At 41.1% G+C, this 20,705-nt stretch overlaps 1 protein-coding gene across 5 annotated transcripts in view; it reads left to right on the top strand.

Annotated features, from left to right (window-relative positions):
• Slc22a25 (solute carrier family 22, member 25) overlaps nucleotides 1–20,705 on the top strand; it is a 159,826-nt gene that overhangs the window by 48,393 nt on the left and 90,728 nt on the right. For 2 of the 5 annotated variants that reach the window (XM_087610902.1, XM_087610930.1), the window contains exons 2-4: nucleotides 16,108–16,213; nucleotides 17,273–17,560; nucleotides 18,616–18,719. Coding sequence is in view for 3 of the 5 variants with exons in the window: in XM_087610821.1 (XP_087466947.1) it covers nucleotides 17,159–17,560; nucleotides 18,616–18,719 (506 nt within the window). In the remaining 2 variants the exon portion in view is untranslated. Of the gene's footprint in view, nucleotides 1–16,107; nucleotides 16,214–16,910; nucleotides 17,561–18,615; nucleotides 18,720–20,705 lie in introns of those variants that run through there. The other 3 variants (XM_087610821.1, XM_087610859.1, NM_138908.3) reach the window with 3 other exon arrangements.

Raw genomic sequence — 20,705 nt, 5'->3', positions numbered from 1 at the left:
TTTCTGTTCTATTAGATTTAGTGCATATATTTTTATGTTGAAGTCTTTGATCCACTTGGACTTGCTTTGTGCAGGGTGATAAATATGGATCTATTTGCATTCTTCTACTTGTAGACATCCAGTTAGACCAGCACAATTTATTGAAGATGATCTCTCTCTCTTTTTCATTGTATGGTTTTGGCTTCTTTGCCAAAAACAAGTGTCTGTAGGTGTGTGGGTTTATTTCTGGGTCTTTGATTCTATTCCACTAATTAATCTGTCTCTTTCTATACCAATACCATGTAGTTTTTATTACTATTGCTCTGTAATACAGCTTGAAGTCAGGGATAGTGATATCTTCAGAAGTTCTTTTATTGCCCAGAATTGTTTTGGTGAACCTGTTTTCTTTTCTTTTTTTCCTATGAAGTAGAGAATTGCTCTTTTAAGGTCTGTAAATAATTGTGCTGGAGTTCTGATGGGGTTTGCATTGCAATCTGTAGATTGCTTTTGCTAAGATGTTCTTTTTTACTATGTTAATCCATGAGCATGGGAGATCTTTCTATCTTCTGATATCATCCTTAATTTTGTCCATCACAAACTTGAAGTTCTTGCCATACAGGTCTTTCATTTACTTGGTTAGAGTTACACCAAGATATTTTATATTATTTGTGCCTACTGTGAAGGATGTTGAATCTCTAATTTATTTCTCAGCCCATTTATCATTTGTATAAAAAAGAGCTACTGATTTCTATTTATTTATTTATTTATTTACAGCCTGTTCTCTGACACCCCTCCTAGTTCCTATTTCACAAATCCCTCACCCTATTACTTCCTTCCCTTCTCCTCTGAGAGGGTGGAGTCACCTTCCCTCAACCCCAGGTATCCCCTAACCCTGGCACATTAAGTCTCTGCAGGACTAGGTGCATACTCTCCCATTGAGACCAGACAAGTCAGCCCAGTTAGAGGGACAGATTCCACAGACAGGCAATCACTTTAGGGACAGCTCCAGCTTTAGTTGTTCTGGGACTCACATGAAGATCAAGTGCATATCTGCTACATATGTATGGGGAAGGGTGTAGAGGAATTTTCCTTAATTATATGACTGGCTAAGAAAGATGAAAAATAGCCAATCACTGGGCAAAAATGAGGAGGTAGGTTTTTCTGGGCAAGAAAGGAAGAGGAGGGGAAGAGGAGGAGTGACAGGAGATAGGGAATAGAGGACAGAGGGAGAGCTGTTGGAAGGAATATGGAGCAGAAGCACATGGCCTGGAGAAATTGCAAGTAGTAAGAATTTCATAGCTGGGGAAGAAAATGGTGTAGAAGCATATCTGCCCAATGTAGGTGTGCAGTTTATAAATATACAACTGAGTTGCGTTTTCCTTGCATGGTCTTATTGGGGTTGGAGAGTTACCACAACAGAGGGGGCTAGGTCTAAGCCCTTTATGTTCTTTGGTTGGTGATTAAAATTCTGAGATCCCCCAAGATTCTAGGGTGGTTAACTCTGTTGGTCTTCCTGTGAAGTTTATATCCATTTTGGCAGCCTCAATTCTTTCCCCAGCTCTTCTGTGAGACTTCCTGAGCTTTATCTAATGTTTGGCTGTGGGTCTCTGCATCTGTTTCCATAGGCTGCTGGGCGGAGCCTCACAGAGGACATTTATATTAGGCTCTTGTCTGAAAGCATAACAGAGTATCATTAATAATGTCAGGGATTGGATTTTGCCCATACAATGGGTCTCAAGTTGGGCTGGTTATTGGTTAGCCATTTCTTTAATCTCTGCTCTATCTTTTCCCTTGTATTTCTTGAAGACAGGACACATTCTGGGTTGAAGGTTTTGTGGGTTGGTTGTTGTCCTTATCCCTCCACTGGGAGTCATGTTTGGCTACAGGAAGTGGCCACTTCAGGATCCATATCTTCACTGCTATGGGTCTCAGCTAAAGATACTCCTATAGACTCCTGGGATCCTTCCCTATCTCAGGTCTCTGGAATGTTCTAGAGATCCCCCCAAGTTATATCTTGTCATATTTCATTTGGACTGATCTTAAGTTCAATTGGCCAGCCCTCATGGCTGTGTTTTCATGACTCACCTACCCTATAGCATCTCTTTTTCTCTCTACTTTCTTCTCTCTTCTGCTCCTCATGGTTCTTCTTAGACCCCAAGCTTGGAAACAACAACAACAACAACAACAACAAACAACGAACCCTGCCTATCTCTCTTCTGCTCAGCTATAGGCATAACCAATTAGGAATTAGGGGGTCAAGGTTATGGTCTCACTTGGATCTATGTACAGATTCTCTTGTCCTTGGCAGCCAGTATTTAGAATTACAACATAGCAAAAGACCAAACCTCAACACCCCCCCCCCCTTTTTTTTTGTCTAAATAAAATAACTCTTTCTCTTATAATAATAAATACCATTCAGTAGGACAATTATAAAAAATATTAAGAGATACATTTAAAATCAAGTTTGTTGTCTGATCCACACCTCTACATGCTCTACCTAGGGACACAGGTGAAAGCCCCCACACCAGCCCCCAAGACAGCTGGGATCTCAGAGACCTACCTTCCTTCTGGCACTTCCACCTGCATTCAAGATGGATTTGCATGCCTATTCCCACCCCACCTCCCGAAGGGTGTGTGGTGTGTGTGTGTGTGTGTGTGTGATAAAGACAGGAACTACCCTCTTAGAGATGAAGGGGAGGGTGGATGGGGGAAAGAACTCTGCAAGATGGGATAAGGAGGGGGGCAGTATTTGGAGTTTAAATAAATAAAATGAATAATTAATACAAAAATCCAGTTTGTGTTCAGCAATTCAGGAGAAGGTATTTTGTTATCTATCCTATCTTGGTGAGTTCAGAGTTCTGAATTTAAATAAGATTTTATCCTAATTTATATATTAACTTAAAAACATATTCTTAGACCTAAAGAATTTAAACTTGTATTACAATTATGACTATCTAGTCTTCAACCTCATTTGAGACCTTACAAGGAATAAATATTATTTGAGTATGTAGGATGTGCAGGAACATAACTCTCAAAAATTATAGAAATGACAGAGACAACTGACCACTTTGACAGTCCCAAATATTCTTTATAATGTTAGATCATCTATCTTCAGCCTTCTGGCCCAAAATATCAGACAAACCTTATGTGAAGCAGGAATTATGAAGGACTTGCTTACTCTGTCTTTGCAGATCTTGGCAACTGACTATTCTATATCCATGACTATCCTATGTCCATTTTTCCCTTTTGGACAGCATTTGTCTGCAGATGAAGTTAGGTCATTTTCTCTGCTCAGTGCCTAGCTTGCCACAATTGAGATAATTCCATATAGGTTTTTTTTTTTTTTGGATGCTTATCATCTTTCCAAGTCAAATGGGTTACTGCCAGAATTTGGTATGTCTCAAAATCAAAAACGATCTTAAATTAATAAAATTATGTTTAAACATCATATTCTGTGACTCTCGCGGTTATTGAAGATCACCTATTTATCTACAGTATACCTGAATTGTTAAATATTTTTTATTCTTAGCTATTTACTATCTGAATAACCTTGAAAACATTTTATTGTAATTAACTAAACTAATATCTAACATGACCATGACTTTGATTATCTATTAATTTGTATTTCTTTTCTTTTTTTTTTTCGGAGCTGAGGACTGAACCCAGGGCCTAGCAAGCGCTCTACCATTGAGCTAAATCCCCAACCCCTAATTTGTATTTCTTAATCATCCTTAATAGTTTGTAATGGCAGCTTTCAAATGGACTAGAATTTTCTATTGGATCTTTAAGAATTACATAAGTATAATACCTCAAAAATTATTAAAAATACATATATATTATATGTCTCAAAATCACTTAAATTTGTATTAATATATAATAACCTAGACCAATGAATCAAAATAACCTTATTTTGTATTAATGTATAAAATTCTGTACCAATGTAGCAAATTATAACTTCAATTTTGCATCAAAATATAAAGATCTTTACCAATGTAAGATTATGGCTATAAATTTTTTTTTGGTTTAAGAATATATTCAATAATCCACTCCTATTTGTCTAATATTCTCATATGTCAATATCCCCTTTTTCTTTTCAACCTCTTATCTTGTATCTAAAAAGAAAGAATGATAGAGAGGAGGAAAGATAGACATACCTGAGCCTAAGTCCCCTATTTTGTTTTATCCCTGTCCAAGATTATTTGTATATCATTTCCTAAAAAGAAAACATATTTATAACTCATAAAATGACCACCTACCTCCAATTTAAGAGATTGGAATCACAGACTTATTATAATTGCTTCTTGCTGAATTGAGGTGAAGGATTTCACTGTGGGACAGTGAAATACACTCTGGTTCTGGGTTGAGGAGGTTTGAAACCCTGGTGACCCTGAAGGATGGTAGGCGTTTTGCCTGAATCCTAGGAAACCAGGCCCGTCACTAGCCCACAGCTCTTTATAGATTTGCGACCATTAGTTGCCCCAATCCCCTTCACAGGTGGAGGACTGACCACAGGTCATGTAGGCTCAAGACAGATATCCATTACATTTTTTTCTTTTATTGGATATTTTTTAATTTACATTTCAAATGTTATTATTCTCTTTCCCGGTTACTCCGACATAAGCCCCCTATCCCATTACCCCTCCCCTTCTTTTATAAGGGTGTTCCCCTACCCATTCACCTCCCTTCATGCTCAATGACATTCCCCTACACTGGGGGGGTGGGGGTCCAGCCTTGGCAGGACCAAGGCCTTCTCCTTCCATTGGTGCCCAACAAGGCCATCCTCTGCTACATATACATCTGAAGCCATGGGTCAGTCCATGTATAGTCTATGGGTAGTGGCTTAGTCCCTGAGAGCTCTGATTGGTCGGTATTGTTGTTCTTATGGGGTTGCAAGTCCATTCAGCTCTTTTAATCCTTTCTCTAATTCCTCCAACGGGGATCCCGTTCTCAGTCCAATGGTTTGCTGCTAGCATTCGCCTCTGTATTTGACATGCTCTGGCTGTGCCTCTCAGAAAACATCTCTATCTGGTTCCTGTCAGCAAGTACTTCTTGGCTTTATCAATCTTACCTAGTTTTGGTGGCTGTATACCCATGTGGGGCAGGCTCTGAATGGCCATTCTTTCAGTTTCTGTTGCAAACTTTGCCTCCGTATCTTCTCCTATGAATATTTTTGTTCCCCCTTTTAAGAAAAAGTGAAGCTTCTGCACTTTGGTTGTCCTTCTTGAGCTTCATGTGGTCTATGTATTGCATCTTGGGTAATTCCAGCTTTTGGGCTAATATCTACTTTTCAATGAGTACATATCATGTGTGTTTTTCTGTGATTGGGTTACCTCACTCAGGATGATATTTTCCAGTTCCATTCATTTGCCTATGAATTTCATAAAGGCATTGTTTTTGATCGCTGAGTAATATTCCATTGTGTAGATATACCACATTTTCTGTATCCATTCCTCTGTTGAAGGGCATCTGGGTTCTTTCCAGCTTCTGGATATTATAAATATGGCTGCTATGAACATAGTGGAGCATGTGTCTTTGTTGTGGAGCATCTTTTGGGTATATGCCCAAGAGAGGTATAGCTGGGTCCTCAGGTAGCACAATGTCCAATTTTCTGAGGAACTCCAGACTGATTTCCAGAGTGGTTGTACCAGTTTGCAATCCCACCAACAATGGAGGAGTGTTCCTTTTCTTCCGCATCCTCGCCAGCATCTGCTGTCACCTGAGTTCTGTCACCTTAGCCATTGCTCACTGGTGTGAGGTGAAATCTCAGGGTTGTTTTGATTTGCATTTCCCCAATGACTAAGGATGGTGAACATTTCTTTAGGTGCTTTTTAGCCATTTGATAATCCTCAGCTGAGAATGTTTTGTTTAGCTCTGTACCCCATTTTTTTAATAGGGTTATTTGACTCTCTGGAGTCTAACTTCTTTAGTTCTTTGTATATATTGAATATTAGCCCTCTATCAGCTGTAGGATTGGTAAAGATCTTTTCCCAATCTGTTGGTTGATGTTTTGTCCTAACCACAGTGTCCTTTGCCTTACAGAAGCTTTGCAATTTTTTGAGTTCCCATTTGTCAATTCTTGATCTTAAAGCATGAGCCATTGGTGTTTTGTTCAGGAAAATTTCCCCAGTGCCCATGTGATTGAGACTCTTCCCCACTTTTTCTTCCATTAATTTGAGTGTATATTGTTTGATGTGGAGGTCCTTGATCCAGTTGGACTTAAGCTTTGTACAGAGCAAAAAAATGATGAATTTGTATTCTTCTACATGCTGACCTCCAGTTGAACCAGCACCATTTGTTGAAAATGCTATTTTTTTCCCATAGGATGGTTTTAGCTCCTTTGTCAAAGATCAAGTGACCATAGTTGTGTAAGTTCATTTCTGGGTCTTCAATTCTATTCCACTGATATACCTTCCCGTCTCTGTACCAATACCATAGTTTTTATGACTATTGCTCTGTAATACTGCTTGAGGCAGGGATGGTGATTCCCCCAGAAGTTCTTTTATTGTTGAGTATAGTTTTCTCTATCCTGAATTTTTTTGTTACTCCAAATGAATTTGCAAATTGGTCTTTCTAACTATATGAAGAATTGAGTAGGAATTTTGATGGGGATTGCATTGAATCTGTAGATTGCTTTTGGCAGAATGGCCATTTTTTTTTTACTATATTAATCCTGCCAACCCATGAGCATGGGAGGTATTTCCATCTTCTGAGATCTTCTTCAGTTTCTGACTTGAAGTTCTTGTCATACAGATCTTTCAGTTGCTTGTTAAAATCATCCCGAGGTATTTTATGTTATTTGGGACTATTGCGAAGGGTGTCATTTCCTTAATTTCTTTCTCTGTTTATCCTTTGAGTAGAGGAAGGCTACTGATTTGTTTGAGGTAATTTTCTATCCAGCCACTTTGCTAAAGTTGTTTATCAGGTTTAGTAGTTCTCTGGTGGAACTTTTGGAGTCACTTAAGTATATTACCATACAATCTGCACATAGTGACATTTTGACTTCTTCCTTTCCCATTTGTATCCTTTGACCTCCTTTTGTCTGATTGCTCTGGCTAGGACTTCGAGAACTATATTGAATAAGTAGGGAGAGATTGGGCCACCTTGTCTAGTCTCTGATTTTAGTGGGATTGCTTCAAGTTTCCCTCCCTTTAGTTTGATGTTAGCTATGGGTTTGCTGTATATTGCTTTTACTACGTTTAGGTATTAGCCTTGAATTCCTGATCTTCCAGGACTTTTATCTTGAAGGGGTATTGAATTTTGTCAAATGCTTTCTCAGCATTTCTCAGATGCCATGTGGTTTTTGTTCTTGAGTTAGTTTACATAGTGGATTACTTTGATGGATTTCCATATACTGAACCATCCCTGCATCCCTGGGATGAAGCCTACTTGATCCTGGTGAATCTTTCTTTTCTGGTGTGTTGGGTTACCCAGGGCTTGCTGTGGTGGGGGAACTGTGTTTTGATGATGCCAAGTGGCCTTGGTTTCGGTTGCTTAGGTTCTCACCTTTGCATCTTGCTCTCTGGTTATATCTGGTGTTAGCTGGTCTTTCTTCCTTCCTTCCTTCCTTTCTTCCTTTCTTTCTTTCTTTCTTGTAGGGAGCGGTGCGACAGCTGTATGATAATGAGGTGAATCTGGCGCCCTCCTAACAACAGTACTGAGCATGCGTGGAGTTTTGCACCTGACGTCAGTCTGGCTGGGGCGGTACTATGCTAAATGGGAGTTCATGCCTCGCCAATCTCTGGAGGACAAGTAGCTGGGATGCAGTGGGGTGACTCGTGCCCCACCAATCCCTGAAAGAAGATTAGCATACTGTTGTGTATATAAGCCGAGCGGCTTTGCCGCTCGGCGCGGTAACACTTAAAGCTGTAACACTTGGAGCTGTAACACTTGGAGCTGTAACACTTAGGGCTGGCTGCCGCCGCCTCCCTGTATCAACAAAGAAGGTGTCCTGCAGTAAAGGCTGTTGAGAAGAATCCAACCGTGTTGCGTCTTCCTTGCCGGACGAGGTGGGCGCGACAAAGTGGTGGCCCGTACGGGGACGAGGACATCCTCGTGGATCTCAGAACTCTTCAGCTTCAGGACGAGCGACGTCGGAAAAGTTCCCGGTAAGGGACGATAAAGTTCTCTGGAGGTGAGCAGAGACGATGGAAGCCTTGGTTTAGAGGCTAAAAGGTCTGCAGTCTGCAGCAATGTTGTTTCCAATGGATCCTTTGTGGGTAAGGCTTGTAATTTTGTTTTTTTTTTTTTCTTTGTGTGGGAAGCGGTTAGAGCAGTTAGGACAGGTCAGAGGGTCCTTGCAGAGCAACAAGAAAGTATGTCAGAGGGAGTAAAGGTCTTGAAAGAAAAAACAGAAAAGAAAAGGAGATAAAAGGAACAGAGAGAAGGCAGAGATGAAAAAAGAGGATAATCAGGACCAGGAAACAAAAAAGATATATTCTTTAAAAGCCTTGACCTTAGAAATGTCAGACAATCTAGAAAGCATCACTGACAGCTTAGAGAAAGTGAAAGTAAAGGTAGAACCATCGGGTCCCGGGCCTCCCGCAGAGCAACAAAAAGAAGCACAAGACTCCACCTCAGTTCCACCACCAGACTCATATTGACCCCTAGAATGGGAACTCAGGTGGTGGATACAGATTTTAAAGGCCCCAGTAAGCAGAATTCAGAAGTATCACAGAAATTTAAAGCATGTGCAAAGATAAAGACTTGGGGTAATGGTAGTGGTCAAAAGGGGACAAGGTAATAATGGTAATGTGTTCTTTTAGAGTTATGTTAAAATCTAGAGAAGCAAAGTCGATTCTCATAGATGCTTTTAGTCTTTGGACCCTGACTAGAGACAATATACACCCTAGGCAAGAGAGAGAATGGGGTTGAGAAAAACAGTCCTCCCGAACTCTCCACAGATGCTTTGGCAAAAGAAGGAAATGAGCTTAAGTTTTTTGAAGCTCTCCTGGGAACAGAAGGAGGTGGGAGACGTCTTGCCTCCTTGCTGGCTCCTATTGGAGAAGTGCTTGTTTCTGGTTCTGGGTTCTTTAGGTAGGATGTCTAGGTTCCTTTGGTGGAACACCATCTAGTTCTTTTCCTCTGTGTCTATTGTCTGTCCTTGGTGCACCAAGCTGTGGATGTATGTCAATTTATGTCTGGGTTTTGCTTCTCCTTGCTTGAATGTTTTGTGTTTCATGTTTAAAAGAAAAAAAATGGTTAAAACTTTAAATGCTGGTTGATTCACCCATTGATGTAGCTTTAACTCCTTTCAAGAAAGGAACAAATAAATAAAAAGTTTCAATTGGCTTTTGGAGCCTACATCTGTAGCTAGAAGCCTAAGTTGGCTGGGCAAGCTCCCCAGGGGGCTGGCTAAATGTTTATACTAGCCGCCCTAGAAGCGGCCTATACAAAAGTGGTTAAGGTGCTTGAAAACAATCAATTGTTCATAGCACCTGAAAAGGTTCAAATGGGCCAAATGGGAGAATATTTAGGAACTAAAATCACTTCTCATAGCATTTCTCCTCAAAAAATTGAATTACCATTTAAAAACATTAAATGACTTTCAAAAATTACTAGGATTCGACCCTATATTAAAATGCCCAATGTAGATTTACAACCACTTTATGAGATCCTGAAAGGGGATTCTCAGCTTACTTCACCCCGTGTTTTAACCAAGGAAGCACGATTATCCTTGAGGAAAGTAGAAGAAAGACTAGAAAAGGCAATACTAAAAAGGTACAAGGAAGAGGAAGATCTGCTTTTGTGTATACTGAGAACTTTTTGTCAACCTACAGGAGTATTATGGCAACAAGGTCCACTTCTTTGGATTTATCCCCATATTTCTCCTAATAAAACCCTTGAATATTACCCTTCTGCTGTTGCAGAGCTAGCTATATTAGGCGTTAAATCTTGCATTCAGCATTTTGGTATTTCACCAAAGAAAATTATTATACCATATACAACCACTCAGGTAGAAACATTGTGTGCATTGATAGATGATTGGGCCATATTGCGCTGTAGTTTTGATGGAGAGTTTGACAATCATTATCCTAAGGATCCTTTGCTACAATTTTTTACTGAACATCCAGTGATCTTTCCTAAGATCACTGCCTCAGAGCCTTTGTCTGGAGCGTTAGATATTTATACAGATGGCTCCAAAACAGGTGTAGGTGCCTATATGGTTGATTCTCAAGAACCAGTATTAATTCAATATAGTCCAGGTACCCCCCAAATTACAGAATGTAAAATTGTATTGGAAGTTTTCAAAAGATTTCATGATTCTTTTAATTTAATTTCTGACTCTGCTTATGTGGTTAATGCGGTGCGCTCACTTGAAATTGCAGGGCCAATTCGGTCGACTAGTACTGTATGTCAAATTCTTTTAGAATTACAAAATTTGATTTGGGCCAGAAAAAATAAATTTTTCATACAACATATTCGAGCCCATACTAATTTGCCTGGTCCCATGACCAGTAATAACGCCCTGGTGGATGCTAGTACTCGTAGAGAGTTTATTTTTCATGCTGCTCCGGTTGATCTCGCTAGAGAATTTCATCAAAAGTTTCATGTACCTGCCTTTACTCTTCAACAAAAATTTAAAATCTCTAGAGCTGCAGCTCGTGATGTGGTGTTAAGTTGCCAGAATTGTGTTCAATTTCACCACCCTCCTCATGTAGGGATTAACCCTCGTGGTCTGATCCCGCTAAAACTTTGGCAGATGGATGTCACACACATATCTCAATTTGGAAATTTAAAATATGCTCATGTTTCTGTTGATACATGTTCTGGTATTATACATACTACTCTGATGACTGGTGAAAAGGCTCGTAATGCCATTAGCCATTGCTTAGAGGCATGGGCAGCCTGGGGAAAGCCTGATAGTCTCAAGACGGACAACGGGCCTGCCTACACTGCAAAGTCCTTTCAGACATTTTGCCAGACAATGCAGGTCAAACATACTACAGGATTGCCATACAATCCCCAAGGTCAAAGAATTGTGGAAAGAGTACATCGTACCTTAAAAGAGCTGATAAAAAAACAAAAAGAGGGAATTGCCAGCAGCTGAACACCAAAAGAACAACTTTCTTTAGCTCTTTTTACTCTAAATTTCTTAGTTTTGGATGCGCATGGCCGCTCTGCTGCGGATCGCCATGCTGCTACTACACCTATAACTAATGTAGAAGTAAAGTGGAAGGATGTCTTAACTGATGAATGGCGTGGCCCAGATCCCGTGATTTCGAGATCTAGGGGAGCAATTTGTGTTTTTCCGCAGAATCAAGAAAATCCCATTTGGGTACCTGAGCGCTTGACTCGAAAATTACCTTCTGCTCTTCCTGAAGATGAGACTACGAACCCTAGTATTGCTACTGGGAATGATAATACAGGTTAATTCAATCACCCTGTGGGCTATTGCCAGATCCTGGCCAGTACCCATGCCAGTTCATAGCAATTCTACTGTTTTACCAACCTTTTTCTCTACCTCCTGTTTGCGTGATGTTCCTTGTATAGTGCCAACTGGAGAAATGCCCCAACGGTATGCCGCCACTAACGTTTCTCTGTTGCATACCTTATGTTTTACCATTAAAGACTCTTCCCTGCCCTGTATTTGGTTGCGTAGAGCCACGTTAGCTAATTGGTTGAATCCTATAAGTGACAGCACAATGAACACCGGGATCATCCTGGCTGCTTTGAGTCAAATTGCCCAGGGAGTCTCTTCACAGAGCGAGGACATGTCAGTCGATAGTTCTGCTGATCTGAACATTACAACACTAATTGTGATGCATAATTGTAGTGTTCCATCACGCCCAGGGCAAGGTAACTATGCACAGAATAGCTCTACCCGTCGTAGAGTCTTACCCGCTTGCCCCCTGCATCAAGAGTTTCCACCTAATTTTACCCCATGTCAGAGTCCATTCCATAGAACAAAACAATTCCTACCGGGATTTGAATTTTCCCCTCCTCTTGGCCATGTACAGTATGACTGGGGGGAGAATAAGACTGGCAAGCATAATCTCTGGCCTTGGTTTCAATGGGTGCTGTCCAATGAGCAAGGGGCATATACATCCCTGACCCCCTTTGCTAGGTTGATGGGTGAGAACTTCACGCTGTATAATGTTTCGGCTACCAGAAAAAATGATACCAGGTTGACCAATATTCAATATAATAACCTCTTGGAACATAATACTGCCACTAGTACTTCAGTATGTGTTAGATCACCTTTTTCTTTCTGATAAGCACTAATGTCAACAATGGTGTTTTAAATTGTAATAGCTCTGATGTAGTCTGCTATTTAGCTGAATGCTGAGATGGCAACAATGACACCGCAGTAATGGTCAAGATTCCCTCCTTTGTGCCAATCCCAGTAGAGGCAAACCCAGATAGTTTTCCTATTCTTAATTTGCTGTGAACCAAAAGAGATTTTGGAATTACGGCAGTCATAATTTCAGCCATCGTGCTGTCTGCTGCCGCAGCTACCACAGCTGCAATTGCTATGACCAATCAAATACAGACGGCTGAGACTGTCAATCAGATTGTAGAAAGAACTGCAATGGCGCTAGAGATACAAGAAGAATTTAATACTCATTTGGCATCTGGCCTTCTATTAGCCAATCAAAGGATAGATTTAGTTCAAGAACAAATTGAAGCACTGTATCATATGACACAGCTGTCTTGCGTTTCCTCCCTAAGAGGTTTATGCATTACTCCTTTGCAAGCCAACTTTTCTCAACATTCTCAACAGAGCAAAGAAATCTCAAATTATCTGAAAGGAAACTGGTCCATGAAAGCAGAGCAACTATCCAGACAATTGCTGATGCAGATTGCTGTCCTCAACAGCACTAGGCTGGACCCCATCACAATTGAAGACTTTACCTCATGGATTACCAATGCTTTCTCCTTTTTTAAGGAGTGGGCGGGCATGTTTGCCTGGGGAGCTATTGTCCTCCTGGGATGCGGAGTATGTCTCTGGCTTATTGGCCGTTTAAAAAGAGAACATGCCAGACACAAAGCGGTTGTTTACCAGGCTATGACTGCCATTGACAATGGTGCTTCTCCCAATGTATGGCTGGCCTCTTTGAAAGATTAAGAGTTCGCCCTAGATCATTTTTGTCACAGTCATGTGGGGTCATTGTATCCAGGGACGGGCAACTTTCCTCGAGCTCGGACCAACCTAAGACACGGGGCCCGGTGGCGATAGGGTGACCCAACGACGGGTAAGGCCGAGTCATCGTCAGGAACGACCTAAGACAGGAGCAATGACAAGATTGACGTGACACCCAGATCTAGACCAGTCATTTTATTAAACAAAAAAGGGGGAGATGTAGGGAGCGGTGCGACAGCTGTATGATAATGAGGTGAATCTGGCGCCCTCCTAACAACAGTACTGAGCATGCGTGGAGTTTTGCACCTGACGTCAGTCTGGCTGGGGCGGTACTATGCTAAATGGGAGTTCATGCCTCGCCAATCTCTGGAGGACAAGTAGCTGGGATGCAGTGGGGTGACTCGTGCCCCACCAATCCCTGAAAGAAGATTAGCATACTGTTGTGTATATAAGCCGAGCGGTAACACTTAAAGCTGTAACACTTGGAGCTGTAACACTTGGAGCTGTAACACTTAGGGCTGGCTGCCGCCGCCTCCCTGTATCAACAAAGAAGGTGTCCTGCAGTAAAGGCTGTTGAGAAGAATCCAACCGTGTTGCGTCTTCCTTGCCGGACGAGGTGGGCGCGACACTTTCTTTCTTTCTTTCTTTCTTTCTTTCTTTCTTTCTTTCTTTCTTTCTTTCTTTCTTTTCTTTATTAACTTAAGTATTTCTTTTTTTAAAAATAAATCATATATATATATTTTATTTATTTTATGTACGTGAGTACACTGTTCAGACACACCAGAAGAGGGCATCAGGTTTCATTACAGATGGTTGTGAGCCACCATGTGGTTACTGGGATTTGAACTCAGGACCTCTGGAAGAGCAGTCAGTGCTCTTAACCGCTGAGCCATCTCTCCAGTCCCCTAGTATTTCTTATTTACATTTCGATTGTTATTCCCTTTCCCGGTTTCTGGGCCAACATCCCCCTAACCCCTCCTCCTCCCCTATATATGGGTGTTCCCCTCCCCATCCTCTCCCCATTACCACCCTCCCCCCAACAATCACATTCACTGGGGGTTCAGTCTTAGCAGGACCAAGGGCTTCCCCTTCCACTGGTGCTCTTACTAGGCTATTCATTGCTACCTATGAGGTTGGAGCCCAGGGTCAGTCCATGTATAGTCTTTAGGTAGTGGCTTAGTCCCTGGAAGCTCTGGTTGCTTGGCATTGTTGTTCATATGGGGTCTTGAGCCCCTTCAAGCTCTTCCAGTTCTTTCTCTGATTCCTTCAACGGGGGTCCCGTTCTCAGTTCAGTGGTTTGCTGCTGGCATTCCCCTATGTATTTGCTGTATTCTGGCTATCTCTCAGGAGAGATCTACAACCGGTTCCTGTCGGCCTGCACTTCTTTGCTTCATCCATCTTGTCTAATTGGGTGGCTGTATATGTATGGGCCACATGTGGGGCAGGCTCTGTATGGGTATTCCTTCCGCCTCTGTTTTAATCTTAGCCTCCCTATTCCCTGCCAAGGGTATTCTTGTTCCCCTTTTAAAGAAGGAGTGAAGCATTCGCATTTTGGTCATCCTTCTTGAGTTTCATGTGTTCTGTGCATCTAGGGTAATTCAAGCATTTGGGCTAATATCCACTTATCAATGAGTGCATACCATGTGTGTTTTTCTGTGATTGGGTTACCTCACTCAGGATGATATTGTCCAGTTCCAGCCATTTGCCTATGAATTTCATAAAGGCATTGTTTTTGATAGCTGAGTAATATTCCATTGTGTAGATGTACCACATTTTCTGTATCCATTCCTCTGTTGAAGGGCATCTGGGTTCTTTCCAGCTTCTGGCTATTATAAATAAGGCTGCTATGAACATAGTGGAGCATGTGTCTTTTTTATATGTTGGGGCATCTTTTGGGTATATGCCCAAGAGAGGTATAGCTGGATCCTCAGGCAGTTCAATGTCCAATTTTCTGAGGAACCTCCAGACTGATTTCCAGAATGGTTATACCAGTCTGCAATCCCACCAACAATGGAGGAGCGTTCCTCTTTCTCTACATCCTCGCCAGCATCTGCTGTCACCTGAGTTTTTGATCTTAGCCATTCTCACTGGTGTGAGGTGAAATCTCAGGGTTGTTTTGATTTGCACTTCCCTTATGACTAAAGATGTTGAACATTTCTTTAGGTGTTTCTCAGCCATTCGGCATTCCTCAGCTGTGAATTCTTTGTTTAGCTCTGGACCCCATTTTTTAATGGGGTTATTTGTCTCCCTGCGGTCTAACTTCTTGAGTTCTTTGTATATTTTGGATATAAGGCCTCTATCTGCTGTAGGATTGGTAAAGATCTTTTCCCAATCTGTTGGTTTTAGCTGATCTTTCTGTCTGTGACAGTGGCTTGACCCTCCTGTAAGCCTGTGTGTCAGCACTCCTGGGGACCAGCTTTCTTTCCAGCAGGATTTGGATATAGAGAGCTGTGGCAGCAGGATTTGAGTATAGAGAGCTGTGGCACACTGTCAGGTCCAGGTGCAGGCAGAAATTGAAAGGATCCTGTCCCAGACTGATCCTTGGTCCCTGTGTCCAGAGGGTTTTAGTCATGTTCCACTAGGCCCAGGAATGTGAGCAGAAGTGGTGATCTCTTGTGCTCTTAGGATTGGGTACAGAGAGCTCTGGCACAGGGTCAGCTCTGGGCACAGGCAGAAACTGGGTTGTTACAAACTTTAAGGTGAATTTTGTTAAAGATTGTACAGCAACTGAAGTGGACTGGTAGAGCCTTTTGGGGCAAAGGGGAAGGTTCTAAAAGGGGGAGACTGGTAAAGTGTCTTAGATAGTTGCCCATGTGGTATGGCCCCAGAGTGTATAGAAAGGTTGAGATGCCCACATGGTGGATGCTTCAGAGGGCATATGTGCTCCAGCAGGGGGAGGGAGGATATTTACCCAGTAGGGAAGGACTTGCGGATGGCTAAAACAGGTAATGGGAAGAAGCAGCTGAAGAAGTGGAGTCTAGATTTGGAGTCAAGCACGGTGGGTGGTAGAAGCCAGCAGAACAAATGTTCTATTCATACCTTTGCAGAGTCAAATCAGCAGCTTGGTTCAGAGAGGCTGAGTCCCTAGGAAAGGAGTTCATCATGATTTTAGCACCAGATGAATGAAAAGACTGAGGACATGACATCTGCAAGGTATGGTTGAGAAGAAAGGTTTATTGTAGATCTGAGGGAGAGAATAGCCAGAGGCACTGGGAATGTCCAAACTGAGCATTCAGCAGATTGAACCAGACTATGAGAGTAGAGAAGGGAGAGGGGGAAGAGAACACTTGGGAACCAAGAAACACCAAGAGACCAAGAGACTGCATGTCCAAAATGCCTGAGTTATATAGTTATCAGAAGCTGGAGGAAGGGAAATGGACGCCTAAGAAAGAAGGAAGAGGTTTAGGATTGGGGCACGGTAAGAACTGCTGGGAGGAGCCATAGGTACTGAGTGAGACGTACACCAGGTTTCTTTGAAACCTAACATTTTGCCCTTGTTCACCCTCCTACCATCTTAACATATCTTTACAATCTGAATTCATGGCACGAATAGACTTGAAACAGGACAGGTAGCAGGGGCCAAGATTTGTGCCATACCTCATTTGCATTAATCTACTATTTATATTCTTTTCGTTAACTCTATTAACTGAGGTGAATATTGAGCACTCCCTTCCATGGATTACAGAAGTGAAAAACACCTAACTGCTGAGACTGGAAAGTTATGTATTTAGTAAAGACTGCATATTGTATACTAGATTAACTACAGTCTGCTTTTAGAGAATTTGCAGGTCAATGTCCATAGGTAATTAAGGGGCACTGCACAAAGCATCTCACAAAGTAGATCTTTAACAGACTCAGCACAGAAAGCAACTCAGCAGAATGTTTCTCTTGATGGCCTTAAAGAAAGTAGCTTCCTTATATAACACCCAAGTCTTTAGGTGAAAGCTGTTCTATGGCCTTGATGCAGAAGGGAAAGGGAACATATTAAGAAGGGGTCAGGATCTGGTCTATAGTGAAAAAGAACTTGTTAAATCCTTTGGGCTCACATAAGAGCAATTTATTTTTGTGCCTTCCTTTGGACATAGTAATTAGTCCTAGATGGCCTTTCAGGACCTCCTGAATCAAGTTGGCAGCCTGGGGAGGTTCCAGATCCTTCAGATGACTTTCATTTTGATCTTCAACATAATAATTTCTCCTCATTCTCTATTGGAGAACTTCACAGCAGTCATTCCCAATCATCGCTGCTGGGTCCCCATCCTCGACAATGACACTGTCTCTGGTAATGACAATGGGAACCTGAGCCAAGATGACCTCCTGAGGGTCTCTATCCCCCTGGACTCCGATCTGAGACCAGAGAAGTGTCGTCGCTTTGTCCAACCACAGTGGGATCTCCTTCATCTAAACGGTACCTTTTCCAGTGTGACAGAGCCAGACACAGAGCCCTGTGTGGATGGCTGGGTGTATGACCAAAGCACCTTTCTTTCCACCATTATTACCGAGGTAAGTGACTTCATTTTCTGTTATACATTCATGGCAGGTGTTTAGCAATAGCATGGATAGTGCACATGCTTTGAGCTTAGATTTCACCTTTTAACCAATATTGATTATTTATCTAAGAAATGTGAAACACATTTTCAATAGTCTAACAACTAATAAAGGATAGGAACCTGTTCTCCTGATTATTTCACTCTAGGGGATGACCACAGTTTGAGAAGTAATTCTTACGTATATTAAATCAGTTTAAGCAAATAATTCATGTGCTCTGTCATAAATATTACAAGTTGGTATTTATTTTTCAGTTTTGATTTCAAATGAGAAATAGGAGGTTGAACAAAACCATAGTGAGTTGTATGGCTCCCTGGTAGAATGCTTATGTGGCATGTATGAGCCCACGATTCCATCTCTAGCACTCTAAAGTCTCAATACTTTACCCTCTGTGTTAGGGTAAAATGGGGCTGTGCACAAGGTCCTGGACTGCAACTTGAGTATTGTCAACATATCTATAGCTATGCCTATATAACTTTATCTATCTATCATGTCTGTCTGTCTGTCTGTCTATACTATCTATCTATCTATCTATCTATCTATCTATCTATCTATCTATCTATCTATCTATCTATCTTATGAGAGGCTGTATTTGGGTATAGGATCCAGAACATTTTGTAAGGTTTTAAATTGTTGCAGTATATGGTCAAGTTTGAGAATTTTTTTTTTTGGTTCTTTTTTTCGGAGCTGGGGACCGAACCCAGGGCCTTGCGCTTCCTAGGCAAGCGCTCTACCACTGAGCTAAATCCCCAGCCCCAAGTTTGAGAATTTTTAAAGCATGGACTACAAGTCTACAAGTCAGTAGTGTAACCTAAAGAACTAGGCCCTAGTGTTACTAAGGGAAGATTTCTGGAGTCAGGTGGGTTTAATCTGAGACCAGGATGGTAGAAGTCAGATGGTGTTGAAATGGGACAAGAGTTCAGGAGTCTTCCAGAATGAAATATGTTGAAGCATTTTGATATAGTCTGACAGGCTATGAGCCTTACTTTGATGGTCTTGATATCTTTCAGTGGGACCTGGTGTGTGAATCTCAGTCACTGGATTCAATAGCTAAGTTTCTATTCTTGACTGGTATCTTAGTAGGAAATATCCTATATGGCCCCTTAACAGACAGGTGAGTATCTCTGGTTCATGGCTCTCCCTGTGTGTGAGTATTTTAATCACTGTGAGTCATTCAATCATTATCCAAGAAGCCATTGCAAATTATATTCTAGCTGTACCTTGATCCTAGAGATCTACAAATACAAGTGGAAATTTCAGTCAGTGTCATGAGTGTTGTTTGAATAAAAGTCTCTATGATGTGTGGACACATGAATATCCTCTTCATGAAATATAGAGGTGTTTCAGGATGTGGAGTAGAGAGAAAGTGTCACAGCATAGTTGGGAAAGATGAGAAACAGTCAACTGTAGGAATGAGACAAAGATGTTTCAACACATGGTTTTCATCCTATTTGAATGAAAAAATTGAAAATAGCATTGACCGTGTCAGGGGCACTGTGCTTTCTCTCTCCTGGACATTGCATTGAAGCTATAGGTGCAAAGAGAAGGGGCATCATGTCCTTACTGGTCAAGCACAATGGTAGGGTGTCCTTTGACACTTGTGGCACCATGGGTGTGTTGGGAAGCTATGACTGTCACTTTTTTTTTTGGTTCTACCACAGATGATTTCCAAAGGATAACTTTCAGGTTATGAAACAATCTAATGACAACTGTTGTCAAAGTTTGTGATCTAATAGCTTAGATCTGGTGCTTGAAAACACCTCTTTTTAAGTAGAAAACCATTTCTGCCAAGCAAGTTATTACCTTTTTCTGTAGCAGAGGAGGACTATCCTGAGCCCTCATATACATATAGTTCCATTGTGCCTCTTTTATTTTAGCTTCAAACATATTTAGTATCGCTGTGTATATATGCACATAATGTGTGTGTGTGTGTGTGTGTGTGTGTGTGTTAGCATGTATGTTTCTAGTGTCTTCCTCAACATCTTTCTTTGGAGGTTTAAAGATTTCATTGTAAAGCTATTTTTTATCCTTGGTTAGGTTATTCCTGGATATTCTATTTTCTTGGAACCTATTGTGAATGGGAGTGTCTATGATCTCTTTCTAAAAATTTTTGTTATTGGTGTATAGGAAGAATACTGTTTTGAAAGTTAATTTTGTATCCTGTTAGTTTACTAAGAATGTTGATCATTTCTAGAAGTTTTTAGGTGGAATTTATGGGTCCACTTATGTACAGTATTGTAACATCTGCAAACAGGACTAATTTGACTTCTTTTCCTATTTGTATTCTTTTGTTTCCCTCTCTCATCTTCTTGATCTAGCTAGCAATTTAAACACTTTACTGAAAAGGATTGGGGATAGTGGACAGGCCTGTCTCACTCCCGATTTTAGGTGGATTGCTTTGAATTTTTCCCATTTAACGTGATATTTGCTATGATATTGTCATATATAGCCTTTATTATATTGAGGTATGGTCCCTACAACCCTGTTCTCTTCAGGACTTTTGTCATGAACTCACGTTGGATTTTGCCAAAGGCTTTCCTGTCATATCACCCACTATATCATTCTTTGTTATATACTCAAATATTCAATATTCAGATCCAGAAATGCTTGCTCAACTAGGTTCAGTTACTATATTCACAGTATCTAGGAAATGGGGATAACCAAAATGTCCTTTATGAGCGAATAAGGAAAATGAGTACACATATTCAATGGAATTTATTCAGGTGTAAAGAAAAATGAAATCATGAAATTTGCAAGCAAAATGGAACTGGAAAGTATACTGAGGTAACCCAGACCCAGAAAGAGAAACACTGCATGTTTTTCCTAATTGTGGATCCTAGTTCCAGTCTTTAGACTTGAGTATATTGCCTGAAGTATCCAAAGAAGTATGATATGGGTGGTCAATGACTGCAAATAGAGGATGCCAGTGTTCAGCAGAGCGGAAAGAATTCCTCTTCTAGTTAACACTTAAACTCTGAATCCTGACTCTTTGAATCTTTGTTTTGTTAAAAATCTGCTTGATAAAAATTTCCATTTGAGGAGCTGAAGAGATGGCTCAGAGGTTAAGAGCACTGGATGGTCTTCAAGAGGTCCTGAGTTC

Source organism: Rattus norvegicus, chromosome 1 (genome assembly GCF_021556685.1).
Source record: "Rattus norvegicus strain SHRSP/BbbUtx chromosome 1, alternate assembly SHRSP_T2T, whole genome shotgun sequence".
Taxonomy (NCBI): Eukaryota; Metazoa; Chordata; class Mammalia; order Rodentia; family Muridae; genus Rattus; species Rattus norvegicus.
This window is presented reverse-complemented; position numbering and strand designations above follow the sequence as displayed.